This window comes from Herpailurus yagouaroundi, unplaced genomic scaffold (genome assembly GCF_014898765.1).
Source record: "Herpailurus yagouaroundi ecotype Mexico unplaced genomic scaffold, PumYag 222, whole genome shotgun sequence".
Taxonomy (NCBI): Eukaryota; Metazoa; Chordata; class Mammalia; order Carnivora; family Felidae; genus Herpailurus; species Herpailurus yagouaroundi.
Genome location: NW_024412453.1, coordinates 2373365 through 2393275, shown reverse-complemented (window position 1 = coordinate 2393275; position 19911 = coordinate 2373365). Strand labels below are relative to the sequence as shown.

The 19911-nt window shown below is 51.6% G+C and overlaps 1 protein-coding gene across 1 annotated transcript; it reads left to right on the top strand.

The window, feature by feature from the left end:
- SDR42E2 (short chain dehydrogenase/reductase family 42E, member 2) lies at positions 1 to 18244 on the top strand. Its single transcript, XM_040458799.1, has 11 exons — positions 1 to 896; positions 1377 to 1472; positions 3006 to 3063; positions 3787 to 3905; positions 4539 to 4614; positions 8416 to 8498; positions 10079 to 10216; positions 10756 to 10821; positions 13080 to 13143; positions 14504 to 14577; positions 17063 to 18244. The coding sequence occupies exons 1-11, from the start codon at positions 111 to 113 to the stop codon at positions 17300 to 17302; spliced, it is 1800 nt and encodes a 599-aa protein (XP_040314733.1). The 5' UTR covers positions 1 to 110; the 3' UTR covers positions 17303 to 18244.
- The last annotated feature ends 1667 nt before the right edge of the window (positions 18245 to 19911 follow it).

The window sequence follows — 19911 nt, the reverse complement described above, 5'->3', positions numbered from 1 at the left end:
GGTTCCCCTTAGTCTGATAATCCACATGACTTAAGACAACTCTAGAATGTTCTTTCTTCTATTTTTCTCTACAGGTGGACAGATGCTGGGTCTGCATGGCTCAGTAGAGAATGAAGCCCAACCCAGCAGGCTCCTCCCCAGAGGCCTGCAGAGCTGCAGGCCAGGGCGAGAAGAGCTGCCCCGTCTGCCGGGCATGGGGAGGAGTCTCAGGCCTGGGGTCTGAGTCAGGGCCTGGCCCCGGGCCTGGTGCAGTTTCAGGGCCTACTACTGTTCTGGGGCCTGGGCCAGGGCCTGGGGCTGTGTCAGGACCTGGGCTGGGGCCTGGTGTGGCTCTAGAACCTGGACCAGGGCTTGGTGCTGTGACCAGACCTGGACCAGGGCCTGGTGTGGTTCTAGAACCTGGACCAGGGCCTGGTGCTATTTCAGGACCCAGACCAGTGCATGGTGCTTTGTCCCTACCTGCACCAGAGTCTGGTGCTGTTCCGGGTCCTGGACCAGAGTCTGGTGCTGTGTCTAGACCTAGGCCGGAGCCTGGTGCTGCTTCAGGACCTAAGCCAGGTCTGGGGCCTGGGTCAGGAGCTAGGTCAGTACCTGGGCCAGTACCTAGGCCAGGAGCTGCACCGTTACCTGGGCCAAGGGTAGAGCCTGGGCCCAGACGGGGTTCTGGAATTGGGCCCAAACCCAGTGAGCCAGAGACAGCCCCAACACTAGCACCACAGCAGAAGACTCAGGCCACACCCACGCAGGCCCCTAGGCAGAAGGTTCTGGTGACCGGAGGAGGAGGCTACCTGGGCTTTAGCCTGGGTTCTAGCCTGGCCAAGAGTGGCACTTCTGTCATCCTGCTCGACCTCCGCCGACCACAGTGGGAGCTGTCCCCGGGGACCGAGTTCATCCAGGTGCGGTGATAAGCATCTTGGGGACTGGTGGGGGGGCCCAGGCTGCTGGTGGAGGTCTGGGGACAGTGTCTGATGTGAAACCCGTGGTGTGATATTGAAGAGAACAGGCTCTTGGAATCAGACTATTTAAACTCTGGCATTTCCCAGCTGGGCAACCATGGCCACAAGGCTCCACATGTCTGAGCCTCCGTGTCCCCATCCATAGAAAGAGGATTCACGAGGGTCTTCTGGGGAGGCCATGAGACTGTGCACGTAAAACACCGAGCACAGCCCCTGTGAATTGGCTTGATAAATGGAGCCGCCGACGATGATGAAGACGATGATGCCCTGTAGAATCATACGCTAAATCCTGCCCCACAGCCTCTCCCACGGTGCTCGGCCTGGGTCAGGGGACCAGCTCTGGGAGCTGGCAAGTAGCAGGGTTGGTATCTCTGCCTTGGCCCAAACCTCCTGGCCCCAACTCTTCCTTCTGTGTTTCAGGCCGATGTCCGAGATGAAGAAGCCCTGTATCGTGCCTTCGAAGGGGTGGACTGCGTCTTCCACGTGGCATCCTATGGGATGTCCGGTGTTGAGAAGGTGAGCACCCCAACATACAATACCTGGAGTTAGAGCGGGGTTCAGATCCGGGCTCTGTGCACCCCCAACTTTACGTGCCCTTCACCTAATCCAGGAAGGACTCAGACTATACCCAGCCTGCATTTTGCATCCATGGGACCACATGCCAGTTCTGCCACTTTCTTGCTGTGTGACCCAGGGCGAGTTAACTTAACCTCTCTGAGCCTCTGTTTCCTCCTCCGTACTAGTACTTACAGTGGGCTGGTAGCCATCAAAACAGACACCCTTTGACTCAGAAATCACACTGTGTGTATATTTGCAGCATTGTTTTAAATAACAAAAACAGGAAGTAAAGTAAATGCCCATCAGTTAAGGACTATTTAAATAAATTGTAAAGTCTCCCCACATTGAAATTCTATGCAGCCATTCAACAGAATGAAGTAACTCAATATGTGTTGATAACGGAACAATTTCCAAGGTGCAAAAAACAGTGTTTGATATCCTCCTGTTTGTATAAAAAAGAAGCTAGGATATTCACACGTGTGTATGTGCTGATATGAATAAGTATAGATTATGTCTAGAAATACACCGGCCTGTAATAGGAACAGTGGTTGCCTCTGCGGGGGGTGGGGAGGAAGGCTGGGAGTCAGGAATGGGAAGGACATTTCCTTTTCACTATGTACCCTTGTTAGTGTTTGAGTGATTTCTTTAAATGTTTATTTATTTTTTTTGAGAGAGAGAACACGCACACATGTGCATGTGGAAGTAGGAGAAGGGCAGAGACAGCAAGAGAGAGAGAGAGAGAGAGAGAGAGAGAGACAGTCCCAAGCAGGCCCTGCACTGTCAGCACAGAGCCCAACATGGGGCTTGAACTCACAACCCTGAGATCAAGACCTGAACTGACATCAAGAACCAGACACTCAAGCAACTAACTGAGCCACCCAGGCACCCCTGTTTGAGATATTTTTAACCATGTGATTGCATTATCTATTTAAAAGCAACTGCAATGAGGATAAATATAGTTTAAAAATCAAGATAGAACCCATCTCCTAGTCTGGTCGGAAGGATTAAGTAAGATGCACAGGCTTCGCCCTTTTCCGGGCACACGAGCAGCGCTCTCTCTGCAGACAAGGTGTTTTTATTTTTCACACCCCAACCTCGCGAGGGCATGGACAGTATTACTCTTGTCTGTCTTATAGATAAGGAAACTGAGACTTCCATAGTGAGGAAATGACCCAAACATTTTGAGCCCCTTTTCTGGGTCAAACACTGTACCAAGTCCTCCCGTCGGGTGCATTTCATCCTGCTGACCACCCAGAGGGGAGCTGATGAGATAGCTGAGGGCCAGGCAGAGGTGGGGGGCGCTCAGGGGGATGCTGACAGAGCTGGGCACTGGTACCCAGGGCTCCTGCACCTCCTGTGGGCCTCCCAGATCTCTGCTTCTGAGCTGGACATTCTGTAGGCCCTGTCCTGCCCGACCCTAAGCCCAGCCTTATGGCCTCAGCGACGAGGCATGACAGCACCACGACTTCCCACCTCCGTCTTGTCTTTTAGCTGCAAAAAGAGCAGATTGAGTCTATAAATGTTGGAGGCACCAAACTAGTAATCAATGGTAGGCGCTCCGAGCTCCGTGTGACCTGCTGTGTGTTTCCTGCTTCTCTCCCCTCTCCTGCCACAGGCCCGGCCCTGGGGACAGGGTAGGGGGACAGAGGTGGGACCCTCCTCCCCTGCCCCCACCCACCCCAGTGTAGGGCCTGTGGGCAGCACATCCTTCCTAAACTGCAGACCTGCCCAGGCCCCTGCATGGGACGGGTCAGTGTGGCCACAGCATGTCTGGGGACACGGGCAGCGGAGTTTACATTTCAGGGATCAAGAGTTAGAAAAGTTGCTGAAGCACCAAAATAGAAGACCCACCTATGGGGGCTCTGGGCATGTCTGCCTTGTCCTGCATCCGGTCTTTTCTCTGATTCTAGAGTGTCTCTTTCCTATGTCCCCATCGATTGAAACTTTCTTCTGACTTGCCCCCAGCAAGGTAGCTCAGGGGCCACAGCCATACTGAGAAGGAGGAGTGAGCCAGCCTGGCTCCCAGGGCCCCACGGAGCAGGGACTTGACCCACACCCCTTCCCTCCTGAGCAGCTCTGTATTCTGGGAGGGCCCCAGGGGCCAGGATGTGTGGCAAAGACTGGGTGGAGGTCAGTGGATTCTCCCAGGGAGGTCCCAGTGTGCACCTCCTCCTCCAGCTTCTACTCATCTTGGCCCCGTGTGTGTGTGTGTGTGTGTGTGTGTGTGTGTGTGTGCGCGCGCGCGCGCGTGTGTATGCCGTTGTCACTGCAGTTTGCGTCCGTCAGCGAGTTCCAAGGCTCATCTACACCAGCACTGTCAATGTCGTGTTCGGCGGGAAGCCCATAGAACAGGGTGATGAGGACTCTGTGCCATATTTCCCACTGGAGAAGGTACCTGGCTTCCAGGAGAGGTGGGCAGGGCCACTGGGCCTGGGATCCACAGCCCGAAGGGTAGGGATGCGTGGAAACCAGGGTCAGCTTCACAACTCAGGCTGAGTCCCATGAAGAAGGGGTCCCCAAAACCGGGTAGCACAAGCCTCCTATTTTAGGGGTTCTGAAATCAGACAGACTTGGCCTTGAGCCAGCCAGGCCACTCTCTACCTGTGGGGCCTTGTACAAGTCACTTTGAGCCACTGTTTCTTCATCTGGGCATGAAAATACCACCCCGGTGGGGTGTGGAGAGCAGGCAGCGAGTTGATGCGTGTGAAATGCCATGAACACCTGGAGGACTGCATGGAAATAGTTCATCCAGTGCACACGCAGCATCTGCATCCCGGGGCTCGCGCTGGGGGCCAGCAAGACCCTCCCCGAGTGAAGGAGCTCTGGTCATCGTTACTGCTCTGAACTCTGCTCCCATGGCTCCTACCCCAAGGGAAAAGAAGGGCGCTGGCCATTTCCCAGGGGGAGCCCCCAGAATCCAGCCCCTATGTAGTCTGAAGCAGGGAGGGCAGCCCTGGGCCCAGAGGGGCTGGGCAGTGCCACTGACCCCTACCTGGTGGTGCTCTTCTCCTTGTCCTCTGGCAGCATATGGACCACTACTCACGAACCAAAGCCATCGCTGACCAGTTGACCCTCATGGCCAATGGCACACCTCTCCCAGGTAAGTGTCGTGGGGCCCTACTCAGGGCAAATGCACATGCCCCCCGCTGCCTCCCCCCAGAATATATGTGCGAGTCTAGCTTTCAGCTTCTATGTTTCTGAGGTTCACCTTCCTTCCAAAGGACAGTTCCCCAGGGCCTCTGTCATTCATCATTCCACAAATTCTGAGCATCTGCTATGTGCCCAAACCCCATCAGGGACATAGTCTGGAGAAAGTCACGTCCAGTCTCTGCCCTCAAGTTGCTCACATCTTGGGTGAGGGAAGAGACAGATAAGAGTGGATCTTTCTTCTGCCACATAGGAGTAGATCTAGTTTAAGGATGTTTTTTACTTTTTTAAAAAAATTTTTAATGTTTATTTATTTTTTGAGAGAGAGAGACAGTGCACAAGTGGTGGGAGGTGGGGGGCAGAGAGAGGGAGACACAGGATCCGAAGCAGGCTCCAGGCTCTGAGCTGTCAGCACAGAGCCTGACGAGGGCTTGAACCCACAAACCGTGAGATCATAACCTGAGCCAAAGTCGGATGCTTAACCGACTGAGCCACCCAGGTGTCCCTTACATGCTAATTTTATATGCAAAGGTCTCAGTAATTCTTTACAGCATCCATATGAGCTAAGAATCCTAAGGATCCCCTGCTTTCCAAACTCAGGAGCCAGATAGATTTAGATATATCCCTTGCTCTTCAAGTGATCACTTTCTGCTTTCTGAAATTCAGAAACTAAAAAAGAATCAGAAAACTTGGTTTCTCTTACTACCTTAAGTATCTAAACTCAGGAGCCAAGTAGATTTGGAGAGTGAGCGCTGGTTGCAATTATAATCCCCAGATTTACAGGGGAGGAGGCTAAGGCTGAGAGCTGAACTGACTTAGCTAAGGTCACCTGGCTATTAGGTGGCAGAGGTGGGATTTGAACACCCCACCCCTACTCCAGGGGGCGTCTAACACCAGAGCCTGGAGCTGAACCATCATGCTTCACTGCAGCCACAGCTGAGCAGGCCACTGAGCACAGGCTCTTTTCCCTAAAATCCTCCCACTCCATCCTGGCACCCTGGGCCTGTCAGGCCTTGACCCCTGATCCCAGTGGGAACATACATCCGGCTGTTTTCCCAGGGGGTTGACCCTGTGCGGTTGAACTGTCTTTTCTGCCTGGAGCCTTCCATGGCCGGACCAGCAGCCTGCAAAACAGACACTTAATCCTTTGGACAAGAATTATTTATACGAGCATCCCCAGCTCTTCGTGGTCGGGAGTCATGGATACCCTGGGCCCTGCCCCTCTGTGACGTGGCTGCCCAGTGCCCCGCCAGTCAATGTCAGCTGCAACCTGACCTCCCCGCCGCTCCCCTGACCATGCCCAGGTGACCCAGAGTTTAAAATTAGCTGCAGTCTGCTTACAGAAAAGCTCACCTGATACCTGCCTTCCAGGAGTCCAACCGTGGTCACGCTGGGTGATTTCCAGTCCCTGCTAACACAAGCTGGTCCCTGAGACTCTGCCTGTAACCCGGCAAGGAGAGCCCTGGTCCCTGAAGCAGAGCCCTGAGAGTGCAGATCTCAGCTCAGTGTGATGGGACAAATGACCACAAACTTGGTGGCTTAAAACTGAAAGGTCTCCTCTTGTGGTTTACAGCCAGATGTTGGAGATCAAAGTGTGGCTTGGGCTGCACTTCCTGTAGGAGGCTCTATGGGAGAATCATTTCCCAGCTTATGGCCCCACTCATTCCTTGCGGTTCATGTGTCTCTTCTCTGTGAGTCCCTTATAAGGGATACTTGACATTGGATTTGGGGCTCACCAGCATAATCCAGGATGATCTCATTTTGAGAGCCTTAATTGTATCTGCAAAGGCCCTCGTCCAAATAAGGTCATATCCACATGTTCCGGGATGTGGGCATATCTTTTCTGGGGCTACCACTCAGTCCGCTGCACTGGCCTCATTGTAAAGTGAGGATATCGGTGGAGAGGCAGTCAGGGTGTTTGGCTATGACCCAGGACACTGGCCCTGGCAAAGTTTGCGAGGAAAAGGAACTTACTACGGAAGGATGTGGGATAGCTTCTGGAAACTATATTTGCAGAAAAATGATCACCAGAGCTTGCAAATAGGACAGGGTTGGGGCAGCTCCGGGGACCTGGGTGGCAGGAGCTGGTGACCAGTCTCTTCAGGGTGAACCCACTCTGAGGATTTTAGAGCCCGGTGTCAGTGATACCGAGAGTCACATTCCTGGGTGAGAACATGTCACTGGCCCAGCTTGGGTCCCGTGGCCACCACCTCAGAGGAGAGTGACACATCTGGTGCATCTAGACTGATGGTCCCCTAAGACCTTGTGCAGAGGGGGAGGGACCCCCAAAGGAAGGTGGGCTTCTGGTCCCAGAGGACGAGGTACACTGGGGCTTCCCAAACTGGGGTGCGGTCCCTTGGGGAACCTGAGCCTCAGGAGAGTAGGAACATCTTCCAGAAGGTTCCATCTCCAGGGGTTGGGGTTGAAAGTCAAATAATTTACAAATAAGTAATTAAAAAATTTTTTTTAAATCTTAAATAGATTATGAGATAAACTGAAATTTTTGTAGGGTTTCTTAAGACTTGACAGACATATGTCTGTGGCAGCCTTCAGGCTGTACCCCCAGACTTCTCCAGAGGAGACTCGTTTACTGCTTCCATCAATGTGGGGAGACCCGTGCCAGAGAAGTTGGGGGGCTCTGGACCAAGCTCCCTGTTGGTCTAGGGGACTCTGCTGGCACAGAGAGTGAGAGTGAGGGGGACAGCCTCCAGGCTCTTATGCTGATGGCTCCAGTCTCTTCCCTTCTCCACTGATTGCCTGAAAAGTACAATCGCTACCACTATTTACAAAGCACCCATTTTCCAAGGAGACCGAGGCTGCGCGAGCAGAAACACAGAGTCCGTTTGTAGCATCAGAACCTGGGCTTTGGTCCCCCATCTCATCTCTACTGGGCTGAGCTGTGTGCCCTTAGGCAAATCACGTCCCTTCTCTGAGGCTTGGTTCTTTGATCCAGAAGCAGGAATAGTAACAGTTCTCACCTCATAGGGTTGCCTTGAAGGAAAAAACCTTGGGGGCACCTGGGTGGCTCAGTTGGTTAATCCTCAGACTTCATCACAGTTTATGGGTTCGGGCCCCGCATCAGGCCCTGAGCTGATAACTCAGAGCCTGGAGCCTGCTTCGGACTCTGTGTCTCCTTTTCTCTCTGCCCCTCTCCCACTCACACTCTGTCTCTCTCTGTCTCTCAAAAATAAATAAATAAACATTAAAAAAAAAGCAAACCTGGCTTACCAGAGCATCAGGCACATAGTAGGCTCTCCCTGAGAGTCACCAGAGTCCTTATCTAGCTGATGATCAGAAAAAGGAAAGAGCTACAGCTATTGGCACACAGGAGTGAGGGTCTCTCTGTGCATCTGTAAAATGGGCACAGTAGGACTCTCAGGGGAGCCAAAGGAGATTATGTCTGCCAAGTGCTGACTGAACTGTCATGGGCCACGTACATATCTGCATCTCAGTCTTACCTCTGTTACTGGCCCGTGAGCATCATGAGGGCAGGGACCATTCCTTGGTCATCCTTGGGTTCTCCACAGCATCCATCCCAGGGCCCAGTGCAAGGGGGAGAGGTTGGGGAACCCCTCAATGCTGTTAAATGACTGACTGATGGACTGAGAATAAGTAATTCAATGAGGAAAGCCCAAGGGACTGTCTTCCCTGCCGACCTATCCAGGTAAGGACTGGGAGATGTGGACAGCATGTCTGTGTCTCTCCCTGCTGGTCCACCCCTCCCCAGGCCCTGACCTCCCTCCCTGTGTCCTAGGAGGAGGCACTCTGCGGACGTGTGTGCTCCGGCCCCCGGGGATCTATGGCCCTGAAGAGCAGAGGCACCTGCCCCGTGTGGCGGTATGTCAACCCAGGCCTGTGCACAAGGCACAGGAGGAGTCTGGCTGATGTGTGCATGGATGGGGCTCTTCCAGTCTACAGTCACTGTGTCAGTCTTGGGGCAATGTCCTGAGCCTGGGACTCTTAGTTCTGGGAGATGTCCCTACCCCTATCAGACCCACGAGGAACAAAGGTCTCAGTGTGTGCCAGCCAGGGTTAGGCACAGGTTGGAGAGACACGGAGCTATGACCCCAAAGAGGCAGAGGGAGCCTACTGTCCCTACTCAGATGTGGGCTCGAAGATGGCCAGATGGCTCATCTCGTGCTGCCATATAGAAAGCCTCTCTCCAGAGAAAGCCAGGTGCCAGCAGTATAGCTATGAGGGACTGGAGGCCCTGTCCTCACATTTCTCACAGCCACGTCAGGGAGATGGATGCCACAGAGTCAGTGTGGTAAGGGCTATGTGGAGGAAAGAAGGAGAATGTGGGAGCACAGCAGAGACGACCTGGTAGGGGCAGTCCAGGAGGACTTCCTGGAGGTAGTGATGCCTATGCTGTTTGGAAAGAGAAGAAAGAATTAACCAAGGAAATGGGGTGGTAGAGAGAAGGTGGTCCAAATAGAGCAGCCAGCTTGGGTACAAACCTGGAAATTAGAAAGATCACTATTCCAGGCTTCGGGACAGATCAGTGAACAAAGCAGACAATGATTCCTATCCTTGTGGGGCTTATATTTTCACAGGAGGAGATGGATAATACGCATGATAAATGATAAAGAGTGTTCGAAGGTGCCGGGTACGATGGAGAAAGAGGACAGGGGGAGCAAGGTGTGGGAGCTGGGCGCACAGGCAGCCAGGGAGTCTCAACGAGCAGGGGACAGGGGAACCTTGAGGCTTCTTCACCTTGAAGGAGCTGGCAGGGTGCACCACACAAGTGTTTAGGGGAGGACCTTCCAGGCAGGGGCAGGCCCCGAGATGGGAGCCTGCTGCACAATCCAGGAGGCCATGTGGCAGGAGCTGGGTGCACAAGAGAGTTAGTAGGAAATGAAGTCTGAGAGTAGCTGGGACCAGGTCAGAAGGGCCTCCTGAGCCGTTGTCAGGACTTTGGCCTTCAACTTGGCAGTGGGCATCTGAAAGACTCTGAGCAGGGACACATAGGATCTGACTTCAAATTCAGAAGGATCCCCCTGGCTGTGCGGAGAACAGCAGCAAGGACCATGGGTGGAAGCCGAAGCGGCTAGGAAGCTATTTCGGTGTCCAGGTATAGAAGCTGGGCAGCCGTCACAGCCATGAGAAGTGGTTGGATTCTGGACAGATTCTAACAGTTGAGTCCAGTGGGTTTGCAGGTGGCTTGAATGTGGATTGGAGAGAAGGGAAGGCCAGCGGAGGCTCCAGGGTTTCAGCCTGAGCCACAGAGTGCTCTCTAGTAAGATGTGGGGCGCCTGGGGGGGATGGTGAACAGGAGCTAGAAGGTCAGGCGCACGCTCCAGGACATGGAGGCGTCGGGACGTGGGTCTGGCCTGGAGCTAGAAATTTGGGAGCCATCATCATATAAATGGTATTCAAAGCCACTCCAGACTTGGGTTTGTGTTTATCACCCTCTCCAGAGCCACATCAAGAAGAGACTATTCATGTTCCGATTTGGGGACCGCAGGACACAGATGAACTGGGTCCACGTGCACAATCTGGTGCAGGCACACGTGTTGGCAGCCGAGGCCCTCACCGTGGCCAAGGGCTATGTAGCTGTGAGTCTCCTGCCATGCTGTCCCCACCTCCCCCCAGCAGACGGCAGGCGGGGTGCCCCATCCCTAGGGGGTTCCTGGCTCACACACATTTCTCCCCAACTCAAGATGGCCGGTGGGACTGTGGGCCCAGGGAAGCTAGGGGTGGGGTGTCTTTATAGGGCGTCGCTAACTCCTTGCGGTAACCCTGTGATGTAGGTGTTGTGGATCCTGAACTAATGGTAACCAAATGCTAAGCATTTTACCTATGCTGTCACATTTACTCTTCACAATAGCCCAAGAGGGAGATCCCATTATTTTCGTCCCATTTAGGTACAGAGAGGTTAAGTGACTCTGCCGAGGTCACACAGCTTTTCAGTGTGGCAGTCTCAGAATTCCAAGGGAATTACCCAGGTCTGTCCCCAGGGTTAGACAATGGCCATGACTCCTCAATGGCTGCTCGGGAGAACTGGGGAGTCAGGGCAGCTGCTGGCCATCTGAAAGGGTGGGGTCAGGTGGTGGGCAGATGCCTGACTGTCCCCCTCCCTGTGTGTCCCTCTCAGAGTGGCCAGGCATACTATATCAATGACGGGGAGAGTGTCAACCTCTTCGAGTGGATGGCCCCACTGGTAGGTGCCCAGATGTCCACCTGCCTCCACCCCAAGTGAGAATTAAAGGATTCTGCACATCTCCTCTCGTCATCCTTTCCTACTTCCGGAAAATCGGAAGATTTCACATTGAAAAACAGCTCTAGCAATAGTGTACACTGGGCAACATTGGAACTGGCTGGAGCTGGGTTGTGGCTGCCCCTTTGGGGGACCATGTACTTCCCTGGTTTGCCTTAGCCTCTCCCAGTCTGATTCTTGATTTTTTTTGTTTTTAAATGTTTAAAAATTATTTTATGAGAGAGAGCACGGGAGAGAGGCAGAGAGAGAGAGAGAGAGAGAGAGAGAGAGAATCCCAAGCAGTCTCCATAATCAGCATGGAGCCTGAGGTGGAATTCAATCCCATGACCCTGGGATCATGACCTGAGCCCAAACCAAGAGTTGGATGCTTAACCGACTGAGACACCCAGGTGCCCCCTAATTTTTTTTAAGTTTATTTATTTATTTTGATTGAGAGAGAGAGAGGGAGAAAAATCCCAAGCAGGCTTAGGGGCAGAGAGAGAGAGGGAGAGAGAGAACCCCAAGCTGGTTCCATGCTGTCAGCGTGGAGCCCAATGTGGGGCTCAATCTCATGAACCAAACCATAAGATCATGACTTGAGCTGAAATCAAGACTCAGACGCTCAACTGACTGAACCACTTAGCTGCTCCCTGATTCCTGATTTATGTCGACTTGCCCTGTGGAAGTTTGCTCATGATGCCCCCACACTATGTGATGAAGCTGTGTAAGGGGTAAGTGGAAGGTAGACTGAAGTCAAAGGAAGCTGTTAGCCCTGGGGCTTCCTGTGCTGCAGCCCCTCCGAGAACCCTGGCCTCCACACCCAGCACCCTGTAGACTCCTTCTTGGGGCCAGGCCTGCCTGGAAGAGGTTGACCAGAACCCCTCTGCTGGGGAGGATCCATCTGTGGGGCATGCAGACATGTCAATGTCAACAGCTTTATTGAGCATATACTGTTTGATTCACCTATTTAAAGCACATAGTTCAATGGTTTTTAGTATATTTAGAGTTGTGCAACCATCACCCCAAAGCCCTACACAGCCACGAGTCTACTGTTTCTATAGATTTGCCTATTCTGGACATTTCATATAGATGGAATTGTACAGTATGTGAACTTTTGTGTTAGGCTTCTTTCATTTAGCATCATGAGTTCAAAGTTCATGTGTAGCCTGCATCATATCAGTATTCATTCTTTTTTTACTGCCAAAAAATATTCTATTCCAGGGATAGACCACATTTTGTTTATCCATCCATCAGTTGATAGAAGTTGGGCTTTCTTGACTTTGGGGCTATTATGAATAAGATTGTATACGTTTTTTGTGGACGTACATTTTCATTTCCCTTGGGTGTTTACCTAGGAGTGGAATTGTTGGATCATATGGTATCTCTGTTTAACCTTTTGAGGAACTGCCAGGCTGTTTTCCAAAGTGCTGCACCATTTTACATTTCCAAAACCAGTGTAACAGGGTTCCATTCTTCCATATCTTTGCCAACACTTGTTATTGCCATTTTTTTGTTTTTTTGTTTTTGTTTTTTTTGTGACCCAGACAGTTTTTATACAAATGAAGACTTCATCTTGTGCCAGCCTATCTCTTCATGCATCTCCTACCACCCTCCACACACATGCCGGATTTTTTTATTATTATTCCTTAATAGCAGAAAAGTCAATTCTAGAAAAATTAGGTTTTACGTTAAGTGCCTTGGAATGTCTTTGGGTGTAGGCAGATGGAAATAATAACTAAATGATGTGAATGATCCCAGGTTAAAAACCTACCCATGCATCCATGCCCTGCTTGATTTTTCTAGATCAAAGCTTTCCACTTCTTTTTTTTTTTAATTTTTTTTTTCAACGTTTATTTATTTTTGGGACAGAGAGAGACAGAGCATGAACGGGGGAGGGGCAGAGAGAGAGGGAGACACAGAATCGGAAACAGGCTCCAGGCTCCGAGCCATCAGCCCAGAGCCTGACGCGGGGCTCGAACTCCTGGACCGCGAGATCGTGACCTGGCTGAAGTCGGACGCTCAACCGACTGCGCCACCCAGGCGCCCCTAAAGCTTTCCATTTCAAGACTGGCACAGGGTTGGGGCTGGCTGCTGGGTTTGCCCTCTTGGGTGGGCAGGCAGAGGGCCGGGTGGTACCTCTACAGAGGGCAAAGGGAACATGTGGCCTTTCCACACCAGCCCCTGAAAGACCATTTCTCATCTCAGGCCATGTTTCCTTGCAGTTTGAGAAGCTAGGGTACAGCCAGCCCTGGATCCAGGTGCCCACTTCCTGGGTTTACCTAACAGGTAAGGGAAGGGGTGTGTGTATTACAAGCCCTCCATGTACCAGGTGCACATGCATCACCTTATTTCAAGCCCAGGGCCAGGACTAGGTGGAGACGAGTGAGGCACTGAGGGCACAAAATCTAAGGAGACGGTCACTCTCAGGGGTCAGGTGCTCCAAGCCCGATCTGCATTTGCCTGGCAACCTCCTTGCCATAGTCCTGACCCTGAGTAAACCCTACCCTACTTTCTAGGTGGGTATGATTGGACCCAAGTAAAGATGAGGCCTCTGAGGCCCTGAGAGGTTAGTGACCTGCTCATGGAGCCACGGTGAGAAAGCGGGAGAGGCAGGTTCACACCCGGGCTTGGCTGACTTCAAAACCCACACCCAGTCCTGTGGCCCGTCTTGGAAGGCATCACGCCAGTCAGGGGGCCAGGGGGCCCTGGGGCTGAAGAGAAGTCTGCCTCGGAGCAGGTGGAGCTTCCTCCGCACCCTGAAGCTCAGTCTCTACTCTCATCCGCACCCCCCATCATCACCTCTGCGGGCCTCCTTCCAGCCGGAACGCAGACATCAGGCATGGAGTGGTCAGCCTGAGGGGGACAAGTGATCCTCATGACACGAAGAGCTGCGTTCCTGGAAAATCTTAGCTAGATCTGTTGTATTTTAAATGCATTGGGGTGCTTGACATGTAAAGCAGGGATTTACAAACTTATGCCCACTAGGCCACACGTGGGGTGACTTCTCACGCACAGTGTTGCCACAGTGATTGACACTCTTTGACCCCCCAGCTGGGGAAAGAGCAGCTACAGGTTCTGGCCGTTACATAGGATTGTATAGCGTTCCGAGCGAGCTAACTATAACCCCCTAGTTCTTAACTCTGGCTGCGCATTAGAATCACCTGGGAGCTTATAAAACATAAAAATGCCTCAGCCGCATCCCAGACCAATTACATCAGCATCAGCAAGAGCAAGGGGGTGGGGGAAGCATGAGCATTTTTAAAAGTGGTCCGGTTGAGAACCACCGTTGCAACTTCTTTCTCTCCTACTCAAGAGACCACATTGGAATAGAAGTGAGGGGGGGGAAGGAGACATGATTTGAGATAACTCTGAATCTGCTCTGATTTGTTTTCAAATGTCAGTCCTTTAATATTAATAACAACGTACTTGTGACACATTTCACAGCCAAGCAAGCCCCCACCCCCACCTCCCCGGCACGAGCTGACAACTGCTGATCTAAAGGAACCCAGGGACAGGAGAATTTTGCAAAATGAAGAGACTCCCCCTAGCAAAGCAAATAATGCCCCCAACTCATTTGTCCCCGAGGGTCTCCCCAGAGCTTGCAGAGCAAGGCCCCCTGGTCACTGGCCCTTCTCTCCCCCCACAGCTGCGGTGATGGAGTATGTGCACCTGGCCTTGAGGCCCATCTGCAGCGTCCAACCACTGCTCACCCGGAGCGAGGTAGGTGGGCTGCTGGGGCGGGAGGGGGGGGAGGTGCCCTGCACCACAGCCCCACCACCAGCTCCCCTCACCCGTTGGACACCATAACTGGATCCTTGTCTGAGGTCTCAGAACCTTCCTTGTGGGCCCAAATCTAGTGCTAGCTTTTTACAACCATCCCAGCCTCTGGGCTTTTGCTTAGGCTGTGCTTTCTTGGTCTGAAATGTGATTAGCTCTGAGCCTGTCCCTCATCCCTGTCATTCATTCATAAGCAGCTTATCTTCGCTGCCAGACCGGAAGCTCCCAAAGACAGGTTCTGTGACATTCACATTTTTGAATATGCCAACACTCCCCACCAGTGCCACTGACACTCGAGACACATGCACACAGAACCTGGTGGTTCTAGGTTCACGCTTACTGAATAATAAGTATACAAGTGCCTACTGTGTACAGAATACTATTCCCAAATGATGATGCAGATTTCTCTTTGTACATACAGTTTAAAAGAGAGGATGTTTTAATGCAGGTTGTAAATAGTAGTGTTTGGCATTACTTGCAAAATCCTTCCAGTTCACTCTGCATATGATTCTCTCTGATGTCCTGCTAAGTTAGTAAGGGCAAGAGATTGTGATGGTGTTTTATGATAAGAAACTGAACTTTATAAGAAACTGAACACTGGAGAAGTTAGTGCTTGTCCAAGGTCACACACTTTGGGAATTGACTTCATACTCCAAGCTCAGTGCTGTTTAACTCAGACAATAGGGAATGGGCCACAGCAAGAAGCACTTCCCTGTGGTTTCTCCTTTGAACTATCCAGACTAGCAGAGGAAAGAGAATAATGACAATAGTGGCCATCTACTGAGTGGTGATGATATGCCAGGTGTTGTGCTTTATATCATTTAGTTTTCAATGCTACTTGAAATTGTAGACTGTTACCTTCATTTACAGAGGAAATGAGACACACAGGGGTGAAAAAACCTGCCCATGAACATGCACTTAAGAAGCAGAGCTGGCATTTGAACCCAGACCAGACCTAAATGATTTCAAGCTCAAAGCGAATCAGGAATCACATTAATGTAAATTAGTTACCAAGTCGCTGCTGAATTGCGGAAGGGACTTAGCTCCCCTCCTTCTTGTTTCACTTGTAAGTTTCCTTGTTCAGCTAAGGGGCAAAGGATCCCTACTTAGCTAAGGAAGTTTCTGGGCACTATGGCTCTGGCGCCCTCTGCTGGTCAAACTGTGACATACCCAACCAGCTAGTTACAGTCCGATTCATTGAACATTTTTTGAGCCCCTAATGTGTGCCAGGAACTGTGTGGAGTAACTAAGGCAAGACACAGCCCTTACCTCGAATACCTCACAGTCCAAAGGGGAGGACAACCGGGAAACCTAACACAGTATAAGGCCTATACTGAAGGAAATTATTAGGAACTTCAGAGCACACAGAAGGGGCACCTGAGCTAGGTCTGAGGCAGTTAGGGAGACTTCCCAAAGTAAGGTAACATCTAAGCCTGAGATCTGAGAGCACTGTGTCCAGGACCTTGCTGATCTAGTTCCCAGCTGTATCCCCCAAAGCCTTGAACTTACTACCTGGGGCAAAAAGGAACAAGACTGGCCTCTCCCCTCTCCCACGAGTATCCAAGACCAGCAGCTTGGCCAGAGGGGCTGTTTCAGTGCCATGGGAGAATCAAGCCATTCTCTCAGACCCCCTCCAAGTGTCTGGCTGAGGAACAACAGAGGAAGACATGAGGTGGGAGGGCATCCTCTCTCCGGTCCCAGCATGGCCAGGAAGTGCAGGGCCTGGAATGCGGCTCCCTGTGAGTCTAGGCAAGTCATCTAACCTCTGTAAAGAGGAGACAGTGTTAGTGCCACCTCAGGGAATTAAATAAGATAAGGCCTAGAAAGGATTTAGCCCAGACCAGGCACAGGGCCTGTTCAGTTATTCATAACTGTCAGTACTGCCCTTGAAGCCTATGGGGCCCCAGGGAGCCCAGAAGCTGGAGAGAATCATGTCTTCATAATTGAATTCCTCTCTTAGGGAAGTTTAACCAGGGAGGGTGTGAAGGCTGTGTCCTGGGGCTGTAGCCAGAGAAGCCTAGCGTGTTTCCTGGGGACATTTCCGGAGAGCAGCGCCCGGGGCCCGGGCAGGGCGGTCAGCTTCTTTTAGAACATAGCCAAGAACCTGCTGACTCCCAGCCCTGTGCTAGGCCGCTAGCCCGGGAAGGGACGTGCAGAGGTGGGACCGTCATTTTGGGGGGACTGAGAAGTTCAGTAGGGTGGGGGAGATGCAGAAAACGCCTCCTGGAAGCCTCGCTCTCGAGGCAAATGGGAGAAGGGAGAAAGGAAATCTTCCCTGAGGAGGTGCGAGACGCAGCACATGGGATCTGATGTGCGAAGGAAGGGAAACCCCTGCCCTCTCTTCCCTGGGGGTAACACAAGTTGGAATGTGTTTCCCACCCTCATGGGCCCGCCACTCTGCTACCCACCCACCCCCCCCCCCCCGCAGGTGCGCAGCGTGGCCGTGACACACACCTTCCAGATCGCCAAGGCCCGCGCCCAGCTTGGCTACGCGCCAGACAAGTTCCGCTTCGCCGACGTCGTCGAGGAATACGTGAGGTCTACGAGCCGGCGGTCCCGCGGCTCCACCGCGCGAACACTCCTACGGTTGCTGCTCGGGCTGCTGCTGCTGCTCGGGCTGCTCGCCCTGGCCCTACATCTCGTAGGCCTGCAGCCGTCCAATGTCTGACCTGCGCCACTGGCCACTGCCTCCTCTTACCCAGCTTCACCTTCTGGGCTTGGACCCGCCCCCGAACCACTGCCCCGGCCACACCCCGCCCCCTGGGCTTGGGCCCACCCCCTGGGTCTTGACTCCGTCCCTGCCCTGCCCCCCCCCAGGCTTGGGCACGCCTCTGCTCCTCCTCTTGAGCCACGGCCCCGCCCTGGCCCCGTCCTCTGGGTCGCCCAGGCTTCATGCCTGGCCTGGCGGGGTTATCGAGGAGGTAGCCGTAAGGCCTCCTCCGCCTTCTAGGCTTTCTCCCTCTGCTCTGCCCAGACCTAGCCCAACCCCGGATTCTCCCCTGCTTTGGTTCCGCCCTGTTTCTGGCCCTACCGGTAGGATTGAACCTTCCCCTTGGTTTCTCCTTCCGGGACTGGCCTTGCTCCTCCTTCTGGATCCGGTCCCTCCCCTCTCCTGCTTGTAATTCTGCCTAGCCCCGCCCTCTCCCTCTCTGGCTCCACCCCCTCCCCAGCCACGCCTCCTAGGTGAGCGCTTAGGACCTGGCCGGAGTCATCTCTAGCGGCTAAGTGCTGGCGGGGGTGGCATTTGCAGCTGTTGCCTCTCTAGAGACATTGGACCGTCCTCACTGCCCAAGCTCCTTTCTGTTTGTCCTGAGACAGTCTTGGGATCTTGGAATAGACCGATTCTAGGAGAATTGCTTTTGATCTGCTACCTTGATGTTTTGGTTTCACTCAGTCATGCACTTCTCCCTATGTGATGATAGCCAGGGTTGGAGGGACACCGGAGACCCAGGCTTCTGCCTAGCCAGACCTGGCCTTTTGGGTTTCCAGTTTATGAGTCTGGGGCTGATAATAAGCACAGGCTTCTGTGTCAGAAAAGATCTAAAACGAAACAAAACTTTTTAAGGTGGTCAAAAGATACAAACTTCCAGTTATAAATAAGTTATGGTGATATAATGGTTACTATGGTTAATAATACTATATTATATATGTGAAGGTTGTTAAGAGAGAAGATCTTCAAAGTTTTCACCACAAGGAACACAGGGTGTCTTGGTTGATTAAGTGTCTCACTCTTGATTTCAGTTCAGGTCAAGATCTCGCGGTTTGTGAGTTTGAGCACCATGTTGGGCTCTATGCTGATAACACGGAGCTTGCTTGGGATTCTCTCTCTCTCTCTCTCTCTCTCTCTCTGCCCCTACCCTGCTCACTCTATCGCTCTTTCTTTCAAAACAAACAAAAAACTTTTAGAAAGTTTTTATCACAAGAAAAAATTATAACTATATGTGGTGACAGATGTTAACTGGATATTGTGCTCACTTCATAGTATATACATATATCAAATCATGTTGTACACCTGAAGCTAATATTCTATGTAAATTATATCCCCCAAAATAATTTTTTAAAGAATTGGACCTTTTGAAAAAGTACCAATATAATTGTAATGGGAAGAATTAGAACTTGTTTTGGTCATACTTTATAATTTGGTATTTCTTCCATATATGTATTTTTAATGTCTTTAATGCTTATTTATTTTTGAGAGAGGGAGAGAGAGACAGAGCATGAGAAGGGGAGGGGGAAGAGAGAGAGGGAGACACAGAATCCAAAGCAGGCTCCAGGCTCTGAGCTGTCAGCACAGAGCCTGACATGGGGCTAGAACTCAGGAACTGTGACATCATGACCTGAGCTGAAGTTGGATGCTTAACCAACTGAGCCACCCAGGTGCCCCTATTTCTTCCATATATTAATAAGGGAGCAGTGGTGATCACCAGAATCTTTAATGTTTAAACTCACAAAACTTCGTAATCCAGCCTTGCTCTCCGCAGAAACAGTGCCCCCTTCCACATTGTCTTGGTATTGATTGTATCAAGATATCAGTGTTTAAATATATCCATGTATATATCATAATGTGTACAAGTGGAACTGGCCCATCAAACAATAGATCCTGGCAGAGAAGAAAACCATCACAAGCCTAACAAAACTTGTGGTGGAGGGGAACGAATGTATTAGAGCCAACATGACCATCCCCAGTGTATCCCTCTCTGCTGAACAATTAAGAAAGTTTGTGAAGCAGTTAAAAATTGTATGCTCCTCTTTGATAGGTTGAACTGCTTGTGTGCATATAATTTTTCAAAGCTCAGTAATAATCCTTTATGTCTGTTTTGATGCTTGACAGTTTGAAAGGGCTTTCATCTGTATGCCCTTATTTCTTTTCATTTTTTTTTTTTGATGTTATTTTTGAGGGAGACAGAGACAGAATGTGAGTGGGTTGGGGCAGAGAGAGAGGGAGGCACAGAATCCAAAGCAGGATCCAGGCTCTGAGCTGTCAGCACAGACCCCAACGCGGGGGTCCAACTCACAAGCTGTGAGCTCATGACCTGAGCCAAAGTCGGGCACTCAACCGACTGAGCCACCCAGGCATCCCTGTATGCTCTTATTTAATTCTTAGGGCTACCCTTACAGTAGGTTTTATCATTCCCATTTTACAGATGAGGAATCTGGGGGTGTGTCTAACTAAAAAGGGTGGGGGTTACTCCTCTGCAGCTGAAGTAATTTGGAGGTGCTGTCCAAGGCCCACTGGCCCAACGCCCATGGTTATTTCTGCTCTTCTGCACCTCAGCC